Source organism: Aotus nancymaae, unplaced genomic scaffold (genome assembly GCF_030222135.1).
Source record: "Aotus nancymaae isolate 86718 unplaced genomic scaffold, 86718_ANA_hifiasm-v0.15.2.pri h1tg000008l, whole genome shotgun sequence".
In the NCBI taxonomy this organism is placed as follows: domain Eukaryota; kingdom Metazoa; phylum Chordata; class Mammalia; order Primates; family Aotidae; genus Aotus; species Aotus nancymaae.
Window position 1 is genome coordinate 22,185,550 of NW_026988419.1, and position 22,535 is coordinate 22,208,084.

The 22,535-nt window shown below is 34.1% G+C and overlaps 1 protein-coding gene across 2 annotated transcripts in view; it reads left to right on the plus strand.

Moving 5' to 3' along the window:
* The window catches only part of ERBB4 (erb-b2 receptor tyrosine kinase 4), a 1,187,482-nt gene extending 1,167,409 nt beyond the window's left edge, over window positions 1-20,073 (plus strand). Inside the window, exons 26-28 of one of the 2 annotated variants that reach the window (XM_012446038.2) lie at window positions 9,640-9,687; window positions 10,475-10,772; window positions 13,704-20,073. In XM_012446038.2, coding sequence (XP_012301461.1) covers window positions 9,640-9,687; window positions 10,475-10,772; window positions 13,704-14,149 — 792 coding nt within the window. In that variant the 3' untranslated portion in view covers window positions 14,150-20,073. The remainder of the gene's footprint in view (window positions 1-9,639; window positions 9,688-10,474; window positions 10,773-13,703) is intronic. The other variant, XM_012446041.2, reaches the window with a different exon arrangement.
* Window positions 20,074-22,535: the final 2,462 nt, after the last annotated feature.

Sequence of the window (22,535 nt, forward strand, 5' to 3'; positions counted from 1 at the left end):
CAGGACTCTAGTCAAGAAATGGTACCATAACTAAGATTTTCATGAATGCCTGTTTTCCTTAGTGTGTCCTAGTTTACTTCTGATATCCTAGTATAATTATTAGTAGCACTTTCTTTCACTCTCCAAGTATCCCAGTTGGAGTGATAAATTTTTCGGCACTTTAACCACAACGGAAATAATGGCCATGAGGATGGAGAGAATGGTTGGATTCTGGAGGTATTAAGATGTTTGAAAGGATATACCTTGGACACTTAGATATAAGGAGTGGGATAGAAGAGACATCAAAGATAACACTAAGATATTTAACTTGTACAGCTGGATAAGTTATTGATATTATTCACTAAGCCAGGAAAGACAAGCCAGGGAGAGAAGATGGCCATTTCACTTTAAGAAACGTGATGTTTGAAATGCTATGAAATGTATCAGTGGAGATTAGCGGGGCAGTTCTTAGTTATATGAGTATGACATGGTATTCAGTAATTCAGTGTTACCTGAAGTAATTCCATCATAATCCACTAACACCAATTTGAGAAGATTTTACAAATGAATTCATCAGACTAAATAGATGTCCTCTGGCCTAGCTAAAGCCACATTCCTGGGCAGAAAATAAAAGTAGAGATAATTGAGTATGTTTTTGGAGTGTGAGTCGCTGATCAAGAATTGCACACCTGGAATGGGAGGACAATATAGTCCTATTTTCCACAGAACCAGGGCAGAAATAAATGGGCCCAGAAATCTGTTGGGAGTAAAGAATCATGGGCCTGAAATTGCAAAATCAACCTCAGTTGGGAAACATTGAGATCAGATTTTGGCAGCAACCGTGTAAATGGGAAACTAAGAAGTATTGGTCTTTTTTTTTTTAACGTTAGAAAATGTCAAAATGGTTCACAAATAGATGCAGCAATGCGTTGTATATTTTCCTCTTCCTTTTTATATGCAGCAAAATCAGATTTGAGGGTTTTTCAATAATGGTGAAAGCTGCTTAGACTACGGTCAACAAGTCGCTCTCGGGGAGAGCTATTTTCTCTTGGGGTGTTGCCTTCAATCTGATATTCTTTTTGGCCTAGATCAGTTGTAAATACCAGCCTGTTTCTGTGAAATGTAACTAGTGTTTGCTCTGGGCTGATGGGACAGTCATGTGCTGTTTGCTCTGTCAGTAGCTGTACCGGAGTATTCACAGTACATTATTCAGATCAGCTCACAGGAACCAGCTGTCCTAATTCCAGGTGGACTGTTAGAAATCTTTTTACTTACAGCAACAGCTGTGCCACCTGGTAGCTTAAAAAGCAGTAGTTGGATGAATAAACCATTGTTACAAATTCACTTTTTATCTGGTAAACAGTTTGCATAAACTAGCATAACTGAAGATATTTTCAACCTGGTCCACACTGAAATGATATGAACACTGAAGGGCTTTATCTGTATTATGTTAAATTGTTTGATTGTTGCCAACACCCATCATTTAGAACACTGAATAAAATCTACATGCCAAAATACGGTTTATAAAATTTGCAATTCGATTTTTATTATTTGTTCTCCATTCCCCAATACACAAACCATGCCCTTCATATTTTTTACATTCTCACACATAGATTGCTCTATATACTATTATTGAAATTTGAATATATAATAAAGCATCCTAAGCTTGGATTATTACTGAAGAGGAGACTGAATATTTCACTGTTGCCTTTTTATTTGCCAGTAAATAAAATAACTCTAAATAGAGTAACAAATACTTCTAAGTAGAACTCTTATTCTTGGTGTTTAGTGGACATCATTTATTTGTTGATAAACAATATCTGCATGTGAAAAATAGGAAAAACAAAACAAAAGCTAGTCCACAAATGAGCTAACAGCCGGTAAAAGACAACATGTGTGATTGTGTGGGTTAAATAACCTTTTTTAAGTTATTAATGTTCTTAGCATGTATATGAATACATATACATGTGTATGCACATATGTCTAACATATGTATACACACACACAGAGCCTAAAATTGAGATTTAAGTCTCTACTGATAGTACAAAAAGAAACATATTATATCTAGGCAAAGACATTACATTTCAAATTCTAAAGTGATAGCGTTCAAATTAAAAGTGTTTATAGTCTTTTTTTCTCATTCTTAGTTGAAACCTGCCGTATAGGTTACTTACTTTTAAAAATTATTTTAATAATCCCTAGATATTATTTTATTGTATAGACAGATCTGGAGATAAACCCTGTGAAGGTAAAAGTATATCAAGTGACAGATATAAATATTATGAAGGTAAAAGTATATCAGTTGACAATAAGCATGCATGCATATATCAATTTTTAATAACTGGCTTTTGTAGGTAGCGTGTTTAACATTTCTCTGTGAAGGGCAACCTGTTTTGTAGATAAAGTATCATTTTAATAAATACTACTTCTAATTAATATGTTTATGGACAGCTTTTATCTAGAGTATTTAATATTATAAGGATATCCCTTTTGTCTAATTAACTTTAGTCAATAAGAAAAGTTAGTATCTGTTTGTCTTAAAATTAAAGTGCCATTATTTACTTTAAGGGTGTATTCATATGTATTTCAGCTTAGAACAAATGTGTTTGGGTTAAGGCAAATGCTTTCCGCTATATTTAAAAAAATAAATGTTTCTGAAAAACAAAAAATGCAATCTCTAAAAGATACTTATTATTTATTAAATGTTAATTGGAGGCTTTAGAGTATAACGATTGTACATTTGATGGGAACTCAGGAAATCTTGTGTCTAGAACCATCACTATTTTTGTTACCTTAGAACATTAGCTTAACCTCTCAGAGTGTCAGAGTCTCTATCTGTAAAATAAAAATTTTAAATTCTAAAACTTTATTTCAAAATTATATTTTTATGAATCATCAAATGTGGTTCAGCCTCATAAAAACATAAAACATACAATCTTATATATACATCATATAGCCTAAGTGATACCTTGTATAATTGACACTCCATTTTTAAAAAAGTTATTGAATTTGTAAAGATTTATGAGAGAAAACTTTGGTACTTTGCTTTAATGCTAATCACATTTTACAATATTTAATAACTAATTGTGTGGGCTTAAGGCAGAAAATTCATTTTACATGTAAATCCTTTGATAGTTGTTAAGTGATCTGTCCCATTACCTGTCCTTATACACCTATTCTTATTTTTAGAGTTAAATAAAGGACCAAGAAGCTAAAGAATTTGTTTAAAATCATGTGACTTAGTGAAAAATATTCAAGAATACAATCCTGGAGGTAGAAGGATTTCATGAGACCATTTGTTCTAGGTCTGTGGGGTTTTTGTTTTCAAAAGTTGCCTGTCCCCAGTGCATTGTTCTCATCCTGAGAAATTCTCATCAGATACTCTTTATGATGTTGGGATAAAAACCACACAAGCGGAGACCACTTCACGATTCATTTGAAGAATCAGGCACTCCAGAATTTACATAGTAAAGCCTTGATGATTTCATTTCTTTTCTTAAAGACATTGCATTAGAACTAGATATTCTTAAGCATACATTAAAAAAAGAAAATAAGAAAAATGGCCTACCCTCTCTAACTGAAAAGAATTATTGAGAAGTCTTTGAGAAACTCCTAGAAGTTCTCCTCTTTAGATTTCTAGCTATATGCATTAGCTAGTTGCTAAGTGATAATTAGGAAAAGATTCAATTATTACACCATGCTAATGAAAATGAATGTAAACATGCCAAAAAAAGAGAAAGTTGCTGGAACCAACCAAGTACAAAAATTTAGAACTTGCACCAGGGTAAAGAGATCAATTCTGTGTGATTACTAATGTCCAGAAAGGTAACACAATTCTTGTTGCTTATCTTGAATGAAGCTAAGAAATGTTGGCATTAGTGTAAAATTATATTTTTTATGTCTTTCTTTTTTGAGTGTGCTAATAACATTCTTTGATTCCATCAAATACTGCTCAAAGCAGCAACTTAAAGCAGAAACCTGTGAGAATTTTCAGCTTCATTTTATTGACTCATCTAGCCATGAATATTTTAAAAGGAAATATCCTCTTGTTCTACTGATATTTGGAAAGGGTATAGGAATTGCTGCCTGGGGATACAATAGCTTACTTACCCTCAGTCAAGCGGGAAGGAGAATGTATTGACTAAGCCTGTACTAGGAACAATAAATCCATAAGCAAGAGTGCTGTCATGAAAAATCTTTGTGCTCTCCAGTTATTTAAAACTATCTCCTCTTGCTTCAGGGCTGGCTTTGCTCTTGGCAAGGTAGGTAAATGTATATATATACAATATGATTTTAGATCAACAAAAAGGATTTTTAGGAAATAATGGAAAAATAAGCATGTATGCACATAAACACACATATGCTATTAACTCTCAATATTCAAAAAGTTTTCTTCTTCCATTTTAAGTCCTTGTAACTAATTTAAGTGAAAATAAGTGGAGTGGAACAGTACTGTAACACATTATCAGCATTTTATACCGAAAGTAATGAGTTTCAGATGCCTCCTTAAAGCATTAAGTTATTTTCACTAAAACTAGAAAAAGAAACCATAAGAATTTGTTTGAGAGAATAGTTGAGGCATAACACAAGGGAAGAGAGAGGGAAAAAATGAGAAAGAATAGAAATGCCAAAGTGAAAACCTATGTGTAGTTTAATAGAGTGATGGGCTTCGTGGTCAGGTGGCCAACTATGGATGTGTGCACATGGCAGATCCTTTCTCTGCTCCTCAATTTTTTGTCTATAAATGGGAGTTATAATTTTTAATAACACTTTTTACCTTGCAAGTTTATAAGAATAAATAACACCTAAAATTGTTCATGGTATAGGGTACATAATACATACATATACATTTATTTCTCTGTTTCTTGATTTCCCTAAGACTCATCATCTATTCATCTGTGAAACAGAATGGACAATAAAGTACACTTTGAAGACAGACTTAAGCAAAATGGGATTATTAATTTTTATAAAATACACCATTTACATATGCTTTGTAAATTCTGTATTGACTCTCGTTCATATTTCAGATACTACTCATAGCCTGGTTAAATTTTTAATTTGAGTACATGAGACATATAAGAAAGATGAAAGGTCAATAAGTGGATAAAGAATGAGAGCCGGCTGGGCATGGTGGCTCACATCTGTAATCCCAGAACTTTGGGAGGCTGATGATGTAAGGAGTTCAAGACCAGCCTGGCCAAGATGGTAAAACCCTGTCTCTACTAAAAATACAAAAATTAGGTGGGTGTGGTGGCGGGTGCCTGTAATCTCAGCTACTGGGGAGGCTGAGGCAGAGAATTCCTTGAACCCGGGAGGCAGAGGTTGCACTGAGCCTAGATTGCAGCAATGCACTCCAGCCTGAGTGACAGAGCAAGACTCTGTCTTAAAATAATAATAAAAGAATGAGAGCCCAAGTCAATATTTCTTCAATTGGATCATAGGATCATTATTGGTGTGTGTGTGTGTATGTGTGTATGTGTGTGCACGCAGAATAAGAAAGTTTCTTCAAAAAGTAGAGTCCCACAAAATCAAACCAAATAAAAAATGAGTAAATACATATATGTATACATAAACAGACAAAAGACATTATCTGTAGTATGTATAAAATTCAGCCAGCTGCTGAAATCTCAATAAGCTTCTCCCAGCCATTATTGGCTTTGGCACATATGGACACATTTTGTTTGTTTCCTTCTGATTGCCCTGTGAAAAAATGAAGGTTCTAAATCTGAATGTCTCAAAACACTGGTACATTGAACTCAGTTATGAGAAAGATGCAGAGTTACAACCATGCATCGGGAATTTATAATGCAATAATTATAACATAATGCAATGTTGCTATGTGCCCTGTGAAAGTATGGAAATTTCCATCAGAGTGTTAAGCAGATATATCAGGGAAGATAAAAGGTTGAGAACCTTTAATAGTTACTATGTGGAAGTGTCTAGATAATAAATTAGTGCTGATGGATAAGCAACATCTTGAGACATTTTATTTTAATCAAAGGAATTTACAGTATTTCTTGACCCTTGAAATTGTAATCTTATAGTTAATATTGAAAGTAATACTTAAAGATTAAAAAAAAGACTCTCATCAATCACATGTTTAATTTAGATAGAAATTAGGCATTAGGTCTGTATTTTTGTTTCCTCTGAAAGTAGATTTGTATAATAATTTTTTTAAATATCACAAAATATAGTCCATCTATTTAACAATTAAAATTTCACAGGAACAGTATTAAACAATACAAATATAAGAAATACTGTGCATATGAGACAAAGGTTCTAATATTTATCATTCAACTAAAAAGTAAATTTTAGGACATGATGTATTTGAGAGTGAATTTAATACTGTATTTGATTTGTTTGCTGATACTTGCCTTCTCTATAATCTCCAGCATTTAAGTCCAAGTTAATCATACAATGTCCTAGTGACATGGCCACAGAATTAAACTCATTCCATCCATCACCCTTACAAACCGCTCCCACCAGGAACAAACTCAGTATCACCTGCCAGTTCATAACCTACCTCCTCTTATCTCTGCCTTGCTGACAGTAAATCGCCTCACCAGCTAATTGAACAGATGCAGCCAGTGCTGCTTCCTAAAGATCTGTAAAGCTGGACTTTGATGGACAGCAGAAAGTAGCACAATGAAAAAACAAAAGATTTTACTGAGAGCATTGCTTTGTTCTGCTTAGAACTTTAAGGTCACTCCAGCTCATTTTGACTGCTGTGAGGATCTTAATTTTTACTCAGCCAATTTACTTGCAGCTGTCATTCTTTCCAATATTAAAAGTTCAGCTCTTCAAGTGTGGGGAATCGAGGGAGAGAGAAGAAGAGCTTGTTGCAAACTAAAAACAGCAAAAACAAGTAAAATCTGGCTTGGCTCTGAAGTACAAAAAGTTATTTTCAAAGCTTATAAATTATGACATCGTGATTAACATGTAATTTAAATATATTTAAACAACAATTATATCACATTTCCAGCCCAGCTAATTGGCCTCACAGATGTTCCCTTGGAGCTGCATTGCCCTTCCACGGGGAAATGAATGAGGTGCTTTTTATCATGGAAAACAGATAAAAAAGCAAACTGAAAAAATGGAAACAGAAACATAAAAAGCAGCCAGTAACCCTTAAAACAATGAATGCTAAAGGGGTTTTGCTTAGCATTTTTTTCATTTTAATGCTGAAAACAGGAAAATTCATGAAGATGCTATTACTCTGATGCTATTTGGCAGTTTGTCCAGATAGAGTTGGCAGGTTGCTGACTGAAAGACTTGTCAAAGCTGGGACAGTGGATGCATTCTAATAGGGCATGGCCTTGCTTTGAGTCTTGGAACAGACTAACCACAAGAGGCCCAGTTATTTTAATCCATTGCCTTTACAATGGAAGGCATTCTAGCCCAGATAATGAATAAAAATAATAAATCGTTCCTTGATGAAGAATGACTTGCAAGTTGTTTGATTGTTTATGTCTGAAGTTTTGTAAAATGCAAAATGTGCAATCAATACTCATTTCTCAGCTGTAATTCTAGTCAAACATTACCCAGCACAGCAACTTTTGCAGGGTCAAAGGTCAAAGGAGCACTAGTAATTATATTTTGGAATACCTTGCATTCTAATATATAATCATAGAATTGAAATAAATTGCCTTGTTTCATTCTTGCCTTCACTTCCAACAATCGCAGATTATATTTGATAGTGTAAATTCTAAAAGGACAGTGGTCGTGTCTTTCTTAGTGTATTGTGGCACCTCTGGCATCTACCACAGCGCCTGTGCTTTCAGTGCAGAGATTTAGTAAATATTTGTTAAATACTTGCTAAATAATTGGTGTTTAATGATGAGGGTAAGGCCAGTATTTGTAATTTGGTGAAGTTCCACCAGGCAGTTCCATGTTTCCTGTACTATCACTCTATTTTACACGTCACTGGACTATAAAAAGTTCTTTTCTCAAGTTTTATGAACAAATGTATTTCTAAAATATAGATTTCATGTATTTCTAAAATATAGTAAAATATGCCTGTATTTAAAATGATTAGAGAACAGGTGAGCATTTTAAAATGCCTCTTTGATGAGTAGTTTTGGCATCTTGATTGCTTTAAAAATTTAGTGGATATAAATATTGAAATGTGATATATCCTTTACATTTTTATAATAGTGCAGAGTTGACAAAGTTCATTTATATACATTATCTTACTTTATATTTATTAAGAATAAAATAGAGAGACCAATAATGAAAATGGAGGTCTGAGATGTTTCATGATTCACCAAATTCCTACCACTTATCATTAGAACTGGAGCCTAGGTCATTAAACAGTCTGTCTGGAGCACAGCAGCACCTCCTATGTATTGTATATTACATATATCTCTGACTTACCATGTCTTAATCTTTTGATGTGTTATTAGTTATGTTATTAAAGAAGAAAATATATGTATTAATGCCACCATAGTTATGGAGAAAACTAGGATATAAACTCACTACAGGGATTCAGAACTTGTCCCTTGGTTAGTCCAGCAGACTAAGTTAAGGGAGATTATACTATCCAGTTGTTACTGATTTACATTAAACACTTAATCTCCATGGAACCATATTCTTAGAATGCTTTGTGAATCCAAATTATATGAACATTGACCTGGAATAATATTTATCTGTTTCATATAAAAGACGTAAGGTGTCTTACAGGTTTGTTTTGGTCATATCTGTTTACTCAAAGCTGGAATGTAGAGAATATAAGCTTCATAAAATCAAGCAGTTTGGGTCTGTGTTATTCATTATCCCTGTGCCTAGAAAAGTGCCTGGCACATAGACAGTAGGTTCTCAAGAAATGTGTTTAATGTATTTTTTATTAAGAAATAGAATTAGTCTCATACAACACCTTTTCCTTACCCTAAGGAACACTGTCCTTCATATTTTATCATATTTTATATTCTCTTTCAGTTAGCCCATAGGATGGAGCATTAAGCTATAAAAATATAGATGTATTTTTGCTGTTTAACTGAAATCTGATTTTGACTCATTATAAATGCATAAGGAGACTCTAAAGCATGTTTCCAGGAAAGGAATTGATTTTCCAAATTTTCTGCTGTTTCTTAACAAAACATGTAACACGGAAGATGGAATCGCATATACCTTTTATAAGGAGAAGCTAAGGAGTTTATCCTTTGCTGAAGTGGTGAAAAATAAATGTAGCTTGATAGCAAAAATTATTCCAGGCAAATTGAAATCTCCTTCTATCTCCTTCCAGATACATTTCTTATAAGAGAAAGAATAATACCAGAGTATATGGCTGGTTCAGGCTTTTAACATGTAAAGAAGGAAACCATTTTCCATTTACAGCTATAGTTTATTTACTACTTTTTCCTTTCCTCTAGGGTTAATCAGAAGAATGTTTATTATTCACTTTTTTAATCCATTGAAAAATTTTACTTTTTCTGTATAACTTTCCTTTTCGGGGATTGAATTAAAATATTTATTTTCCTCAAAACCTATAAGTTAACTTGCTGATAGAATGCATACAACTTTACTGCTTAGGAAGCTCCACTGTTGTGCACTTTTCCCCTTTGGTTCATACGATTCATGTGGCTTTTCTTTTTCGTTTCTTTTTTTAATTTTTTCATTCATATTGCCTATTATATCCATCATTCCATTTTTCTTTCCTATTAGAGTGAAATTGGACACAGCCCTCCTCCTGCCTACACTCCCATGTCAGGAGTAAGTATTTCACAATCAACCTTCATCTTTTAGGAGTTTTGGTCTTTGCTTACCATGTTTCCTCTCTCTTGTCTCTGCATAATTCCTTATTTTGCCATTGCCAACAGTGAGTTAAGAATTTGCTGTACATTGTGTAGCTGCCTTTGTAGATGTGTTTTTATCTCAGTTGATAATCCAAAATTGAGATATCATGCAACAGTAGCTTTCAGTTTTTATCTGAAGGATTTAACCTGGCATATAAACATGCTTCTGGATGTGGAGGTTATCTTTACTTCCCTGATTATAGGTCATGTACTAAAAAGTCAGAATTATAGTGATGATCTGCTCTTTAGGTACTAAAGCATCAAATTCATAACCACAGAATTTTAGAAGTCAATAAAGACATAGGCTCATTAAAAATATACCCAGGTACTTCTATCCTTAATGACAACTGTCCACAATTAATGACACTGCCATTTATCATACAAATTCAGTTCGAATTTTATATTAAATATAGGCACTTATGGGAAAAGGGCATCAAATACTTTTTATTAGATTATGTTTCAGTTGGTTAAAACTAAAATGTGCATTTCAAAATTATTTTCTGATGATTTATCTTTTAAGAGTAGAAATTTTAGGAGTTTCTAGTTTGTGACTCAAATTCATTAACCACTAGGAGAAAAAAAAACAACAATAAATGCTATGACTATTCTCTGAAAGACTAGCTTTGATATCCTTTTGGTTATTAGCATTCATTTTTCAACTATTTCTAACATCACCTCTCCAAATGTGTTTCTCTTATTAACAGAACCAGTTTGTATACCGAGATGGAGGTTTTGCTGCAGAACAAGGAGTGTCTGTGCCCTACAGAGCCCCAACTAGCACAATTCCAGAAGCTCCTGTTGCACAGGGTGCTACAGCTGAGATTTTTGATGACTCCTGCTGTAATGGCACCCTACGCAAGCCAGTGGCACCCCATGTCCAAGAGGACAGTAGCACTCAGAGGTACAGTGCTGACCCCACCGTGTTTGCCCCAGAACGGAATCCACGAGGAGAGCTGGATGAGGAAGGTTACATGACTCCTATGCGAGACAAAGCCAAACAAGGTTTGTACCTTTAATTTTATATTAAATTTAGGCACTTGTGGGAGAAGGGCATTAAATGCTTTTTATTAGATTATGTTTCAGTTGGTTAATAAAACTGTGTATTTCAAAATTATTTTCTGATGATTATGAATATTCAGATATTCCGAATATTCAAAATATTTGAAAATGATTGCCATTCAAAGTTCACTTCTATCAAGATAAAGTATAGAATGGAAATTTCCAGAGAGCTGTATATTGCAACATTTGTGACCCAGTAAAGGCCTAGGCTACTGCTACTTGCAGTACGGTCCCTGATCAGCCGCATCCACATTATTATTTATATAAATCAGAATCTCAGGCAGGTCTCATCTGAATAGGAATCTGGATTTTAACAAGATCCCCAGACTATCTGTACACAGCAATTAGTATGAGAAGCACTATTCTAAACGTATTTTGTTGAAATATTTGAATGAAGTAGCATAACACAAAGGGTCAGGACCATAGCTTTATTGGACGTAATTGCGGAGATCATAAAGACTGGTATTGTTGGCAAAAGTGTCTGATGCTTTGATGGCACTAATAAAAGATTTGACTCATTTAAATGATGTCATTTAAACAACCTAGTTAATTATAGGAAATTATGATGTTTTTATATGACTTTTACAAAAATTAAAGTTTTGACCCTATATATACTTATAAGCATACCATCAAGATTTGAAAATAATAGTTTGTGGTTTTACAAAGCACAACAATAATTTTGTAAAGTTAGTAGTTGAAATATTAAGCACTCAAATAATGCTTCAATTTTACAGCAAAAAAGCCCTTTTTCTTCTATGCTAACAGCATCACAACAGAGAAGATAGATGAATATTAAAGAGTAATGATCATGTCTCTCAGTCTTTAGTGTCAACAGTGAACTATATTTTAAGACTGAGAAGAGCCTGTTACACACTTTTCTATATGGTTATGTTCTCTCCTTTAAAGTAAAATTTAGAGATGTCTAATTGTAAATAACCTATTAAAATACGTCTGTCTAGATAAAACTTTTACATATATAAAACTTTTATATATATAAAAATGTGATGAGAAGTTTGGATGTTCATTGTAGCCTAGTAATGACACAAATGTAGGTTTTGTGAAGATTTGGCAGATTCCCCCCAAAGAATAATATTTTCTGGAAAGATTTGCACCTCAACTGTATAGTTAGTGGACAGCTATATAAGTTTGCACCAGGACAATATATAAGTAGATTGCATTGTGCAAAGGTAATATAAGGCCAAGAGAAAAGCAAGTCAGTCTGTTTAGTCACACTGTATTCCCAGACAGAGTATTCCCAGATTTTATCTCTGAACACTAAGCTCCATTTCTATAAAAGGTTACTATAGTCTAACCTAGTGCTCAGAGAGTACAGAATTTTAGTATAGACATTTCTATATTTTCAATTAAGAAGTTTTAGGAATCTGGTAAGAAAGATCAAACTCTGCATTCCTTACAAGTGTTTTCATACATTTGTCAAATTAAAACTTGTTACTAAGCATAAAGTTCACCCAACACCTGCAGGGGCAATAATAAAAAACAGTGCAGTAGAATAAGAAGATTATGCAAGAGGGGTAAGACGACCTGAATTCTATCCCAACACTAATTGTATCCTGCATACATCATTTAATCTCATTTTCCTGTCTACAAAGCTGGAAAAATAAGTCTTGTACTTTCTTTTTCACAGAATTGTTAAGATGAAATCATAGTATATTTTAAAGGCCTATGTATGATAGTGGGACATTCATTATTGCCCTTTAACTTTAATAAGTGATGCTAAATACTTACCTATTCAGTATACATATATTTGGAGAAAAATAACCCTGGCCTAATAGGATTTTACTCTCTGCTTGTTGGGATAAGACTAAGATATAAAGTTTGTTTCAGAATGGCCTCTCAACAAAGAATTGTCCCCTCTTGATGCCTCGAATCCAAAATAGAAATAGCTTAGGGTTTTGTGTATATAGTTAAGAGAGGACTAATAGAGGACCTACAATATATGTGTGTGTATGTCTACCTGCAGTCTATATTAGAGACATAGAGGTAAAATTAAACTTCAGGGGAATGGCAATAATTATTAGCACCTTTTAGACCAATACGTGTACTAGATGGATTTATAGATTGATCCATATAAAATAGGCGATAATTGACTGGTTTCAATGTACGAAATGGCTGTTTTATATGATTCAAGCTAATAGTTTGCTATTTTGTGATTATGATTGTTCAATGGAAATACTATAATTATACTTTATTATTAAGTAGAAGTACATGTAATGTCAAGCAAGTCAACTAGAGGCATGTTAGATACCTGTTAGGTTTGCTTCTTTAGTTGATTTTTTTTCCTTTGATGCTTTCTTTCCCATGTGTAAAACCTTTTTCAGGATTATCTCCAATCAAATCCTTGTTACCAGTATAGACAATCATAGCAAAACTAGATACTAAAAAACACGATTTCTTCACTTCATCTATTCATCTTGGCATGGAAAAAAAGCTATAGACTCTTTAGTTTTTCGATATCCTTTATAGAATTTAAGCTGTCTGTATATTTAAAGGTTATTTAATTTTAAGAAGTAATCTTATTCCTAATATAAATGCATTTTAGAAAACAAAAACATTTAAACAACTGGCCCCATATGCAAAAGAGACAGATGCAATTAGAAGGGAAGACAAATTTTGGAGATAGAAATTCTGATTCTGGTCTCATTGGCTTCTTGTTTTGTTATAAACATTTTTGGTCCACTTTTTTCATATGGCAATAGTAATCCACAAATAATTGTTTTGAGAAATCCTGAAAACAAGTCTGTTTTTTTTCTGTTGCTGTTGTTCTAGACAAAGAAGCTAACCATTATGTATAACTTTGGTCTGATTAATATTTTCCAGAAAGTTGAGGTTAGCCGATTTTTTTTATTCCTTTAGAATACCTGAATCCAGTGGAGGAGAACCCTTTTGTTTCTCGGAGAAAAAATGGAGACCTTCAAGCATTGGATAATCCTGAATATCACAACGCATCCAATGGTCCACCCAAGGCCGAGGATGAGTATGTGAATGAGCCACTGTACCTCAACACCTTTGCCAACGCCTTGGGAAAAGCCGAGTACCTGAAGAACAATGTACTGTCAGTGCCAGAGAAGGCCAAGAAAGCGTTTGACAACCCTGACTACTGGAACCACAGCCTGCCACCTCGGAGCACCCTCCAGCACCCAGACTACCTGCAGGAGTACAGCACAAAATATTTTTATAAACAGAATGGGCGGATCCGGCCTATTGTGGCAGAGAATCCTGAATACCTCTCTGAGTTCTCCCTGAAGCCAGGCACTGTGCTGCCGCCTCCACCTTACAGACACCGGAATACTGTGGTGTAAGCTCAGTTGTTATTTTTAGGTGGAGACACACACACGCTCCAGTTTCCCCACCCCCCTCTCTTTCTCTGGTGGTCTTCCTTCTACTCCAAGGCCAGTAGTTTTGACACTTCCCAGTGGAAGATATAGAGATGCAATGATAGTTATGTGCTTATCTATCTTGAACATTAGAGGGAAAGACTGAAAGAGAAAGATAGGAGGAACCACAGTGTTTCATCATTTCTCTGCATGGGTTGGTCAGGAGAATGAAACAGCTAGAGAAGGACCAGAAAATATAAGGCGATACTGCCTACTATCAAACTAGCTGTCACTTCTTTTTTCCTGTTTCTTTTTTTTTTTTAAAGCAGATGGTTGAAACACCCATGTTATCTGTTCCTATCTGCAGGAACTGATGTGTACATACTGAGCATCCCTGGAAATCATAATAAAGTTTTCATTAGAACAAAAAAATAACATTTTCTATAACATATGATAATGTCGGAGATTGAGAAACCAGTTTCTTTCTCCAACAGTTTCTGTGCTAGCAAGTAAGAATGGCCAACCCAGCTTGTAATTTAAAAATCTTCATCAAAAATATAACTAATAATTATGTTTTGAAGGCTTTTTTTTTTCATTTCGTTTTGCTCTGACCAATTCTTTTATATAGTTGCTCCCCTATTTTTGGCTTTAATTTCTAATTGCAAAGATGTTTATGTCAAAGCTTCTTCACAGAATTTAAGCAAGAAATATTTTAATATGGTAAAATGGCCACTATTTTAAGTATACAATTTTTAAAATAAGAAAGGGAGGCTAATATTTTTTTATTTTAGCTTTCATTTTTCATGCTATCAAATTATCTTCACCCTCATCCTTTACATTTTTCAACATTTTTTTCCTCCATAAATGACAGTACTTGATAAGCAGTGGGTTGTCTGAAGTATAGAAGGGAAACTAAGAGAGAGTTCTGTGTAGTTCAAGAAAAACTACTGAGACTTTCAGGGGTAGTCCAATGAGGGAATCTATTGAACTGGAAGAAACACACTGGATTGGGTATGTCTACCTGGCAAATACTCAGAAATGTAGTTTGCACTTAAGCTGTAATTTTATTTGTTCTTTTTCTGAACTCCATTTTGGATTTTTGAATCAAGCAATATGGAAGCAACCAGCAAATTAACTAATTTAAGTACATTTTTTAAAAAAGAGCTAAGATAAAGACTGTGGAAATGCCAAACCAAGCAAATTAGGAACCTTGCAACGGTATCCAGGGACTATGATGAGAGGCCAGCACATTATCTCCATATGGCATCACTTTTGCTACGCAAGGAAATTTGTTCAGTTCGTATACTTCATAAGAAGGAATGCGAGTAAGGATTGGCTTGAATTCCATGGAATTTCTAGTATGAAACTATTTATATGAAGAAGAAGGAAACCCTTTGCACATAAATTGGTATAATAAAAACACAAACATTCAAGGCTTATGGATAGGTCCTTGGGTCAAAAGTTGTAAATAAATGTGAAAAATCTTCTCATGCAATTATTTTATTATCCAACACACGAATCTTTTGATACTTTATATAATTCATTTTCTTCATATGCATCTAGTACTAAAACCGTATTTATTATGTATCATTTTGAAAGAATACCTGATGAGATGAAGGATGGGAACAAATGACAGGAATGAGTCTCCAGGTAAATGGGGCCTCACATCGATAATTAGGAAACTTAGATATAAATCCCCTTTTTCTGAAAATTCTCCCCCAAGTCATTTAGATTTTTAAAAAATATTTCTTTCTAATGTTAAAATCTCGGGACCAAATTAGAGTCAATAGTGTAAGATTAATTAATTAGAGTAAAAATATCTATTAAAGCAGAGAGTTTAGAGGAAAAAAAAAACAAAGAAATTTGTGTTTCTTCCTATTCTGAACAAGTAAATCAATCCATCCGAACCTCATTTATCCAACTGTCTACTAAAAGCACCATGTTTTGTGGGAAACACCCAGATAAATGGAATATCATCCCCAACTTCAAAATTATATCATCTAGGAGACTTAATTAGAATGACATTTTAATTTTTCTGTGAGTTCAAAGAATCAGATTGCATGGTCTCTTTTGGGAATGGCTGTCATATAATCAGTTGTTCAGTAAAGTATCTCCTTTGAACTCATTTGGGAAATAAGTTAAACATCCTTCAAATTATTGAAGTGGACAAATACGATAATTTCAATATTATTATTTGAACATAAGCTGGTCTAGAAGAATATTGCATCACTGGCAATTAGCCTATATAGATTCTAACTTTGCCATTAAATCAAAAGCAGACAGTGGTCCTTGACCAGTAATGTTGGAGACATTGAAGTTGGTTTTCTTCTAAGCTGTAGAAACTGAGGCAAGCTGAAAACATATGGTAGAGCAGGGAGGGGTTTGTGAGATCCCTTCTAGTGAAGTTCATCCTCAAACTTTTCAGGGTTAAAGACACAGAGTAATTCAGGAGCCACAACCTAATAGCTCAGAGCTCTCCTATCCATTCAGAGAAGTCTCTAAGAAAAGGGATCTCATATCAGTACTTACAAAAAATTGAATGTAAGCCTCCCTTTCTAAATAGATCTGCAGCAAGTCATCATAGCCTCCTTTTTGGATACTATAACTTGATTTTTTTTTTCTGATTTACAATGTGCATATGGTTTCTACTGGGATATAGAAAGCAGAATAACTTACTTTGGAGAAGGAAGAAAACAGTTAACTTTTAACTGTTAAGGTAACAAAAATATATTTAGTGAATGTAGTCTCTTTCCTCCTAAGAACACAAGACTTTTACATGTCAGGTAATACCTAGAGATGGATGCAGGCATAATCCAAAATGACTCAAATTCTACAATAGCACCACTTTATATTCCTTTTGAATGATTTCTGCAGTATGTAATTGACTTCAGTTGTTTGAGGGTTTTTTGTTTTATTTTTGTTCCCCTGGAAAAACATATTTCAGAGTGTGGAAGAGGGGGGGAAAAAGTTTCATTCATTCCAGAGAAAAACTTATTTAGCCCAGTAAGGTAGTCCCATTTTAAAATGTCACTTAAAGTCTTCAAAGTGCTTTGAAGGATATCAGATTCCAGAAGCCAGTTGTAGCAACTGAAATATGCAGAATCAATTGTATAAATTTGAGGAAAATTAGTATTAAAATTACAATGACTATATTTTTTATATGACCCAACTTTGTAGAGTATACCTATTTTTGGCAATCTTGTTTTCAGGCATGGCAAAACTTTGCAGCTAAATGATTGCTGAAAGAAAGTGGTACCTAAACAGGTGAGGAAAGATGGCCTCTGAACTAGGGTAGATCCAGAACCACAAATTATCTGCACCACAAAAGGTGTTAGACTACCAAGCAGCTCTTTTCTGCATAGTATCAGTAGCACAGCTTAGGATGAGAATCCTTCCTCCAATAACGTTCTTAAAATAGCATGAAAAACAATGCAAAACTCAAATTTCTATTAAAATGCACAAACTAAAATCAAGGTTTTTTTTTGTAGATTAGGAAGAAGGACTGAATATCTAATTTAAGAGAAGAAAGTGTTCTTCTAAGTGTTATAGTGTGTAAACTAATACCTTCTAAAGGAAAGATATGGCATGAAGATTGTGCATATTTACAATGCTAAGGAAAAATAGAGAGAAAAGAACTATGAGGCTCTGCGGCTAGATGAAGTTGGAAATACTATGAATGTGCTTCTTAAAGTGTCAAAAATGAAAAGGAAATTAAAATTGTTTAAGCCTGACAGGGAAGGATGTAAATACAAGTTTTTCTAAAGCTATCTAACATTTATTTCAAAACTGGAATTATTCATCCATCTGTAATTGTTGATAATTTAGTATATGTAGTTCATAAGGTAATAGAAAAGGTGATCATGAAAGCATGTATATAACTGGACAGAACCATGATAATGCTATAAGATGTAGATTTAGTTAGGTTATCAGATGTTAAATGATTTTATTATTATTAAATAAATCAAACTAGAAAACTAACCACAAGTATAATATAACAAAGTTAAATGCAGGATATAAAAATGTAGAATGGATTTTGCCTAGTAAAAAAGTAAGTTTGCCATTTAAAATTGTTGTTTGTTGGGTTTAGCTGAAAGTAGGCATATATGGTTCCACTTGTGAAAAAAATGCTTTAAAGCATTACAATGAACAATTTTTTCTCATTCTGTTATTCCTTTGTCACTTTTTAAATGTAAAAAAAATTTATTTATTTATTTTTTAAATAAACACCACCTTGCAGAATTTAACAGGCAAAGATGTTACCTATGGCTAAGTAAGGGGTCTTCAAGATGAAGTAAAGAAAATGTCAATGTTCTATTACCTTATTCAGAGACAAGGGAAAATGAGTGATGTCGTTTAGCAAACAAACAAAATACATTTAATTTGTGATATGTCCTTTCTTTTCTCACTATGCCCTCTTGCCTCCAAAAATGACAACAAAGAATCACAACTTTTCTGATTAATAAATGCTGAACAAGCATTTCAGACTACTGCATTGCCATTCTTTCAGACTTTAATTATTAGAATGATGATTGTTACAGGGCAAATGAGAAATGCAGGTGTATCAGCTTTTAGTTGTTTAAAAAGCCAAATAAATGAACTTCTACTGTATATACGGTGGGCAGAGGATCCTGCTGTGCCTCTCTTTGTGTAGAAGGACTTTGGTGTGTATCAGTTTGAAGGACGGTCCTGCCCCATATAAACATATAAATGCAGATTGGTATCCCCTGGTCGCCATTTGCTTAAAACAAATACACGAATGTAGATCAGGTGTAATTGCTAAAGATCATTATCAGTGGAGACCTGCTTATTACTGATATTACAATGAGGCCAGCTTTTGTACTTCCGGGTAGAATTAATGCAGTTTTTCTGATCCCAGAGATGCCTTTGCAAGAAGAGTTCTCTCTGCAGTTGGAAACAAGAAGCTGTCCGACCAAGGCCTGTTGTGTTTATATGGGCAAATATTTTTTAGCAGTGTGAGCTGCTTTTTTCTTTTCATTAAAAGTCTAAAGTAATAGAAATTTCAGATACTCGGTTTAAGTCTCACCGATTTTTTAGAGGTCCCAAAATGTAGGATCTGTCACTTTTGCAGGCTCCTGCCTCATCTAATTCCTGGCCAGGTGATATTTTGGGCAGAAGAAAATGCTTCTGTAGTCATGAGCTGAAATGACTCTAAGCCCCAATTTCATGGGGGTATTCACATGCTTCTTCTGGAAAATACTGTTTGACAGTCAGCTTTGCAAGTAAGTGATTATCTCGTTAGGCATCACAGAAAAATGTATTTCTCTCTGACCTTTAGAGGAAAATCGAATCTTTCCCTTTTTTGCCCATTGACACAACTGGTACTGTTCTCTTCCCTTTCTACTACCCTGATTCACCATAGTCCACCTGATGCTGTCCTGTCCCTTTCTTAAGCCATAGTGGATCTCTGAGATGCCACACTCCACTTTGTGAAACACTGACTTCATCTTTGCCCTCGAATACCTGATTTTTTCATAAGGGATTTTAGCAATTTGGACACTGTTTAAATGAATTGTCAAACTACTGCATAGAGAATATTTAAGCTATTAAAATTATGGTTTCCCATGAAGATCGATTCTCTGTGTCCTTCCCTATAGGAATTTAAGATGAGATAGTCCTGTGAGGAATCTCGAAACTCACATATGTGCACATACCCTTGGTAGAACTTTGATTTAATCTTTGCGTAAAAGCTGTACATATAAGTTATTTTTGCTAGCAAATTAACTTATTTACTTTATTCATCTTATTTTATTATTGATCACAAATATTTTGTAGCTGCTGTAAGTTTGTTTTTTTTTTTTCCCCCAAATGAGGAGTTTTATTATCATAAAGGTAAAGGCTATTCAGCTTTGAGAACCACCTGCAATTCTTTTTTGGCTCATTCATCCATCTAACAAATACATAATGAGTGCAGTTCATGTTAATGAAAATCCATGTTGTCTAACAGAATGCCATCCTTTATCTACTTTTGCTCTTTACAGACATTTTTCTTTTCATGCTCTAGTGAGCTTTCCCTCTATCATGAGAAGTGGTTATATTTGTGCAAATACACAAGTAGAGGAAAACAAAGATTCATACCTGTAGGCAATAGTCTAACTTGTCCAAACCACTTTGCCTTTACTGCTATTTTTATCCCTAATGTGTAGATGTTTCCCCCAGACCTATAGCCTTTGTGAAGGAGAGCAAAATCATATCTCCTAGATATTGACATGAACCTGGTTTTCAAGTGTCATTTCCAGATTTTTCAGTTAATGGGGGGGTTGTCCTTTTCCCTTAATGTGAGAGTCATTTTCCTGTATATTTCTGGATCTCTCAGGGGCTGGGAGGGGGGAGTGAGGGGACTACAACCATAGCACTCCAAGAACCCTTTTGGGATTACTCCAGTTATCAACTATGAAAGTTATTTTCTAAATGTAGATATGTAAGCTGTTCTTTTAAAGTAAGGTACTTTGAAATATGTAGCATAAACTGGTACTGCTGTTAAATGGGTCGATTATTAAATGGAGCAGCTGTGTGAGGGCAGCTAACTTTGAATGCATGTGTCCCTGGCTGTTGTGTCTATTTCTCATGTTGAGGGCACCAGGGATTGTGTGGCTGCATGTTGAAACTGCATTTTCACATGGTATGACTAGTTCATCTCTTTCTTGAGCACCATTACAAGATCAAATGAAAATGATATCAACGTGCAAGACAATTCATAGCACAGAAACAGTCATCTTAAATCTACTCCCAAACATTCATCTCATACATGCATCAAAGTAATTTACTGACATCAGTTTGGGTGAGAGAGGGACTCACTTTACTGAAAAGGCAGAGGCTTAAAGTATATACATTTGTACTCATTTCCTTATTTTCTTAACTTGTAAGCAGAAAGCAAGCCCTCTCTCTTGTGAAGTATCTTCAAAGGATTGGGGTGCAAAAATACCTTGCTGGTAAGCCATCAATGTTTTATTTAAATCCATGCATTCAAAGTTAGCTGCCTTTTTGAAACAAACAAACAAACAAACAAAAACTACTGTATGTTTGAAAATGTGAATAGTATTTTTATAGCTTGTTAAAGACATGGCTAGTTGCATTTGTAAATAAGTATAATGTTGCTTTGATTTTTCTTTTGTGGACATCTTTATTTGGAACATAATTGTCTTTAGGGTTGATTTGTATATAAGTAATTGGCTTGTGATTGTTTCTTTTTTGGTTGGAAGTTATCATTTTGACATTACTTGTGATTCTGTGTTCAGCACTATTGTGATGTGTTCAACCTCTGCACTCGCTTACACAATAGGATATGCCAATTGTGTGTGGTGTAATGTTATTTTGATTTTTTTCTATGTTATTGATGAAGGATTATGCACCTAACACGTACTAACTTTTTTAATGTTAGGTATATTTTTAGTATACTTTCTCTTATTCTTTCTTCTCCTCCAACCTACTACCCATTCTCCTTCCTTTCCCTTATTCCTGTTGTTATTTGAGAATGAGGGAGAAACAGTATTTTAAATGTATGTAATTAGGCTTTTCAGTTAGTTCTCAAGGATCCTCTTTCGGCTCTTGGGAAAGAATTGTACCTGTACAAGGCAATTATAGAATGCGAACTGCTTTGCCTCATTCCATACTGATCATCCCAGCTGAACAATTTGAAAACTGTTCTGCCTTTTTGTTACATGAATCTGTCAGAAATATATTTTTAATTTAATATAAATGAAATTCAATAAAATATGAAACAAATGTTTTCTTTTGTGTCAGAAATTTGTTATAAACCAATGGCAGAGAGGAAGATTTGTTCCAGGTTTAATAATCTGAAGATATAAAAATGGGCTTATTTTGTCCATATTTATGCATCTCATTAATTATTCCTCAGAACTCTTTGGTGTTTGGGATATGATATTCCATATGTTTCTACCATCCACTGCATATGCCCATTGATGTGTACAGGCTTACTCATCTGTGCAGACTATGCTTAATTAACTCTGGTTGGTTGGTTTCTCTGAGAATAAAAAAATTATAAAATATTTTTAGGTTGCATCCAAATAACATTAATATTTTTATATACTTTTTTCTTTCTGCTCCCATTGCAGTTTATGAAATGTATCCTGGCAAGCCTTTGGTTATAAAGAATATCGGATGTTACTACTGTCCTAGCGGTGGGGGGGGAGAGGGAAATTGTCAATAAATAATCAATCAACTGACTAGTGACTTATGACAAGCCCACATAACAGTGCGAGAGTGATTTCAGAGACATTGGTGACATGAGCAAGATCCTCTCTCAACATCTTCTTACATAACTTTTTTAAATCTTAAACATTATTTATTATTCCATGCCTCCAAAGTATAAGAATTTCAAAATTTCAATAAC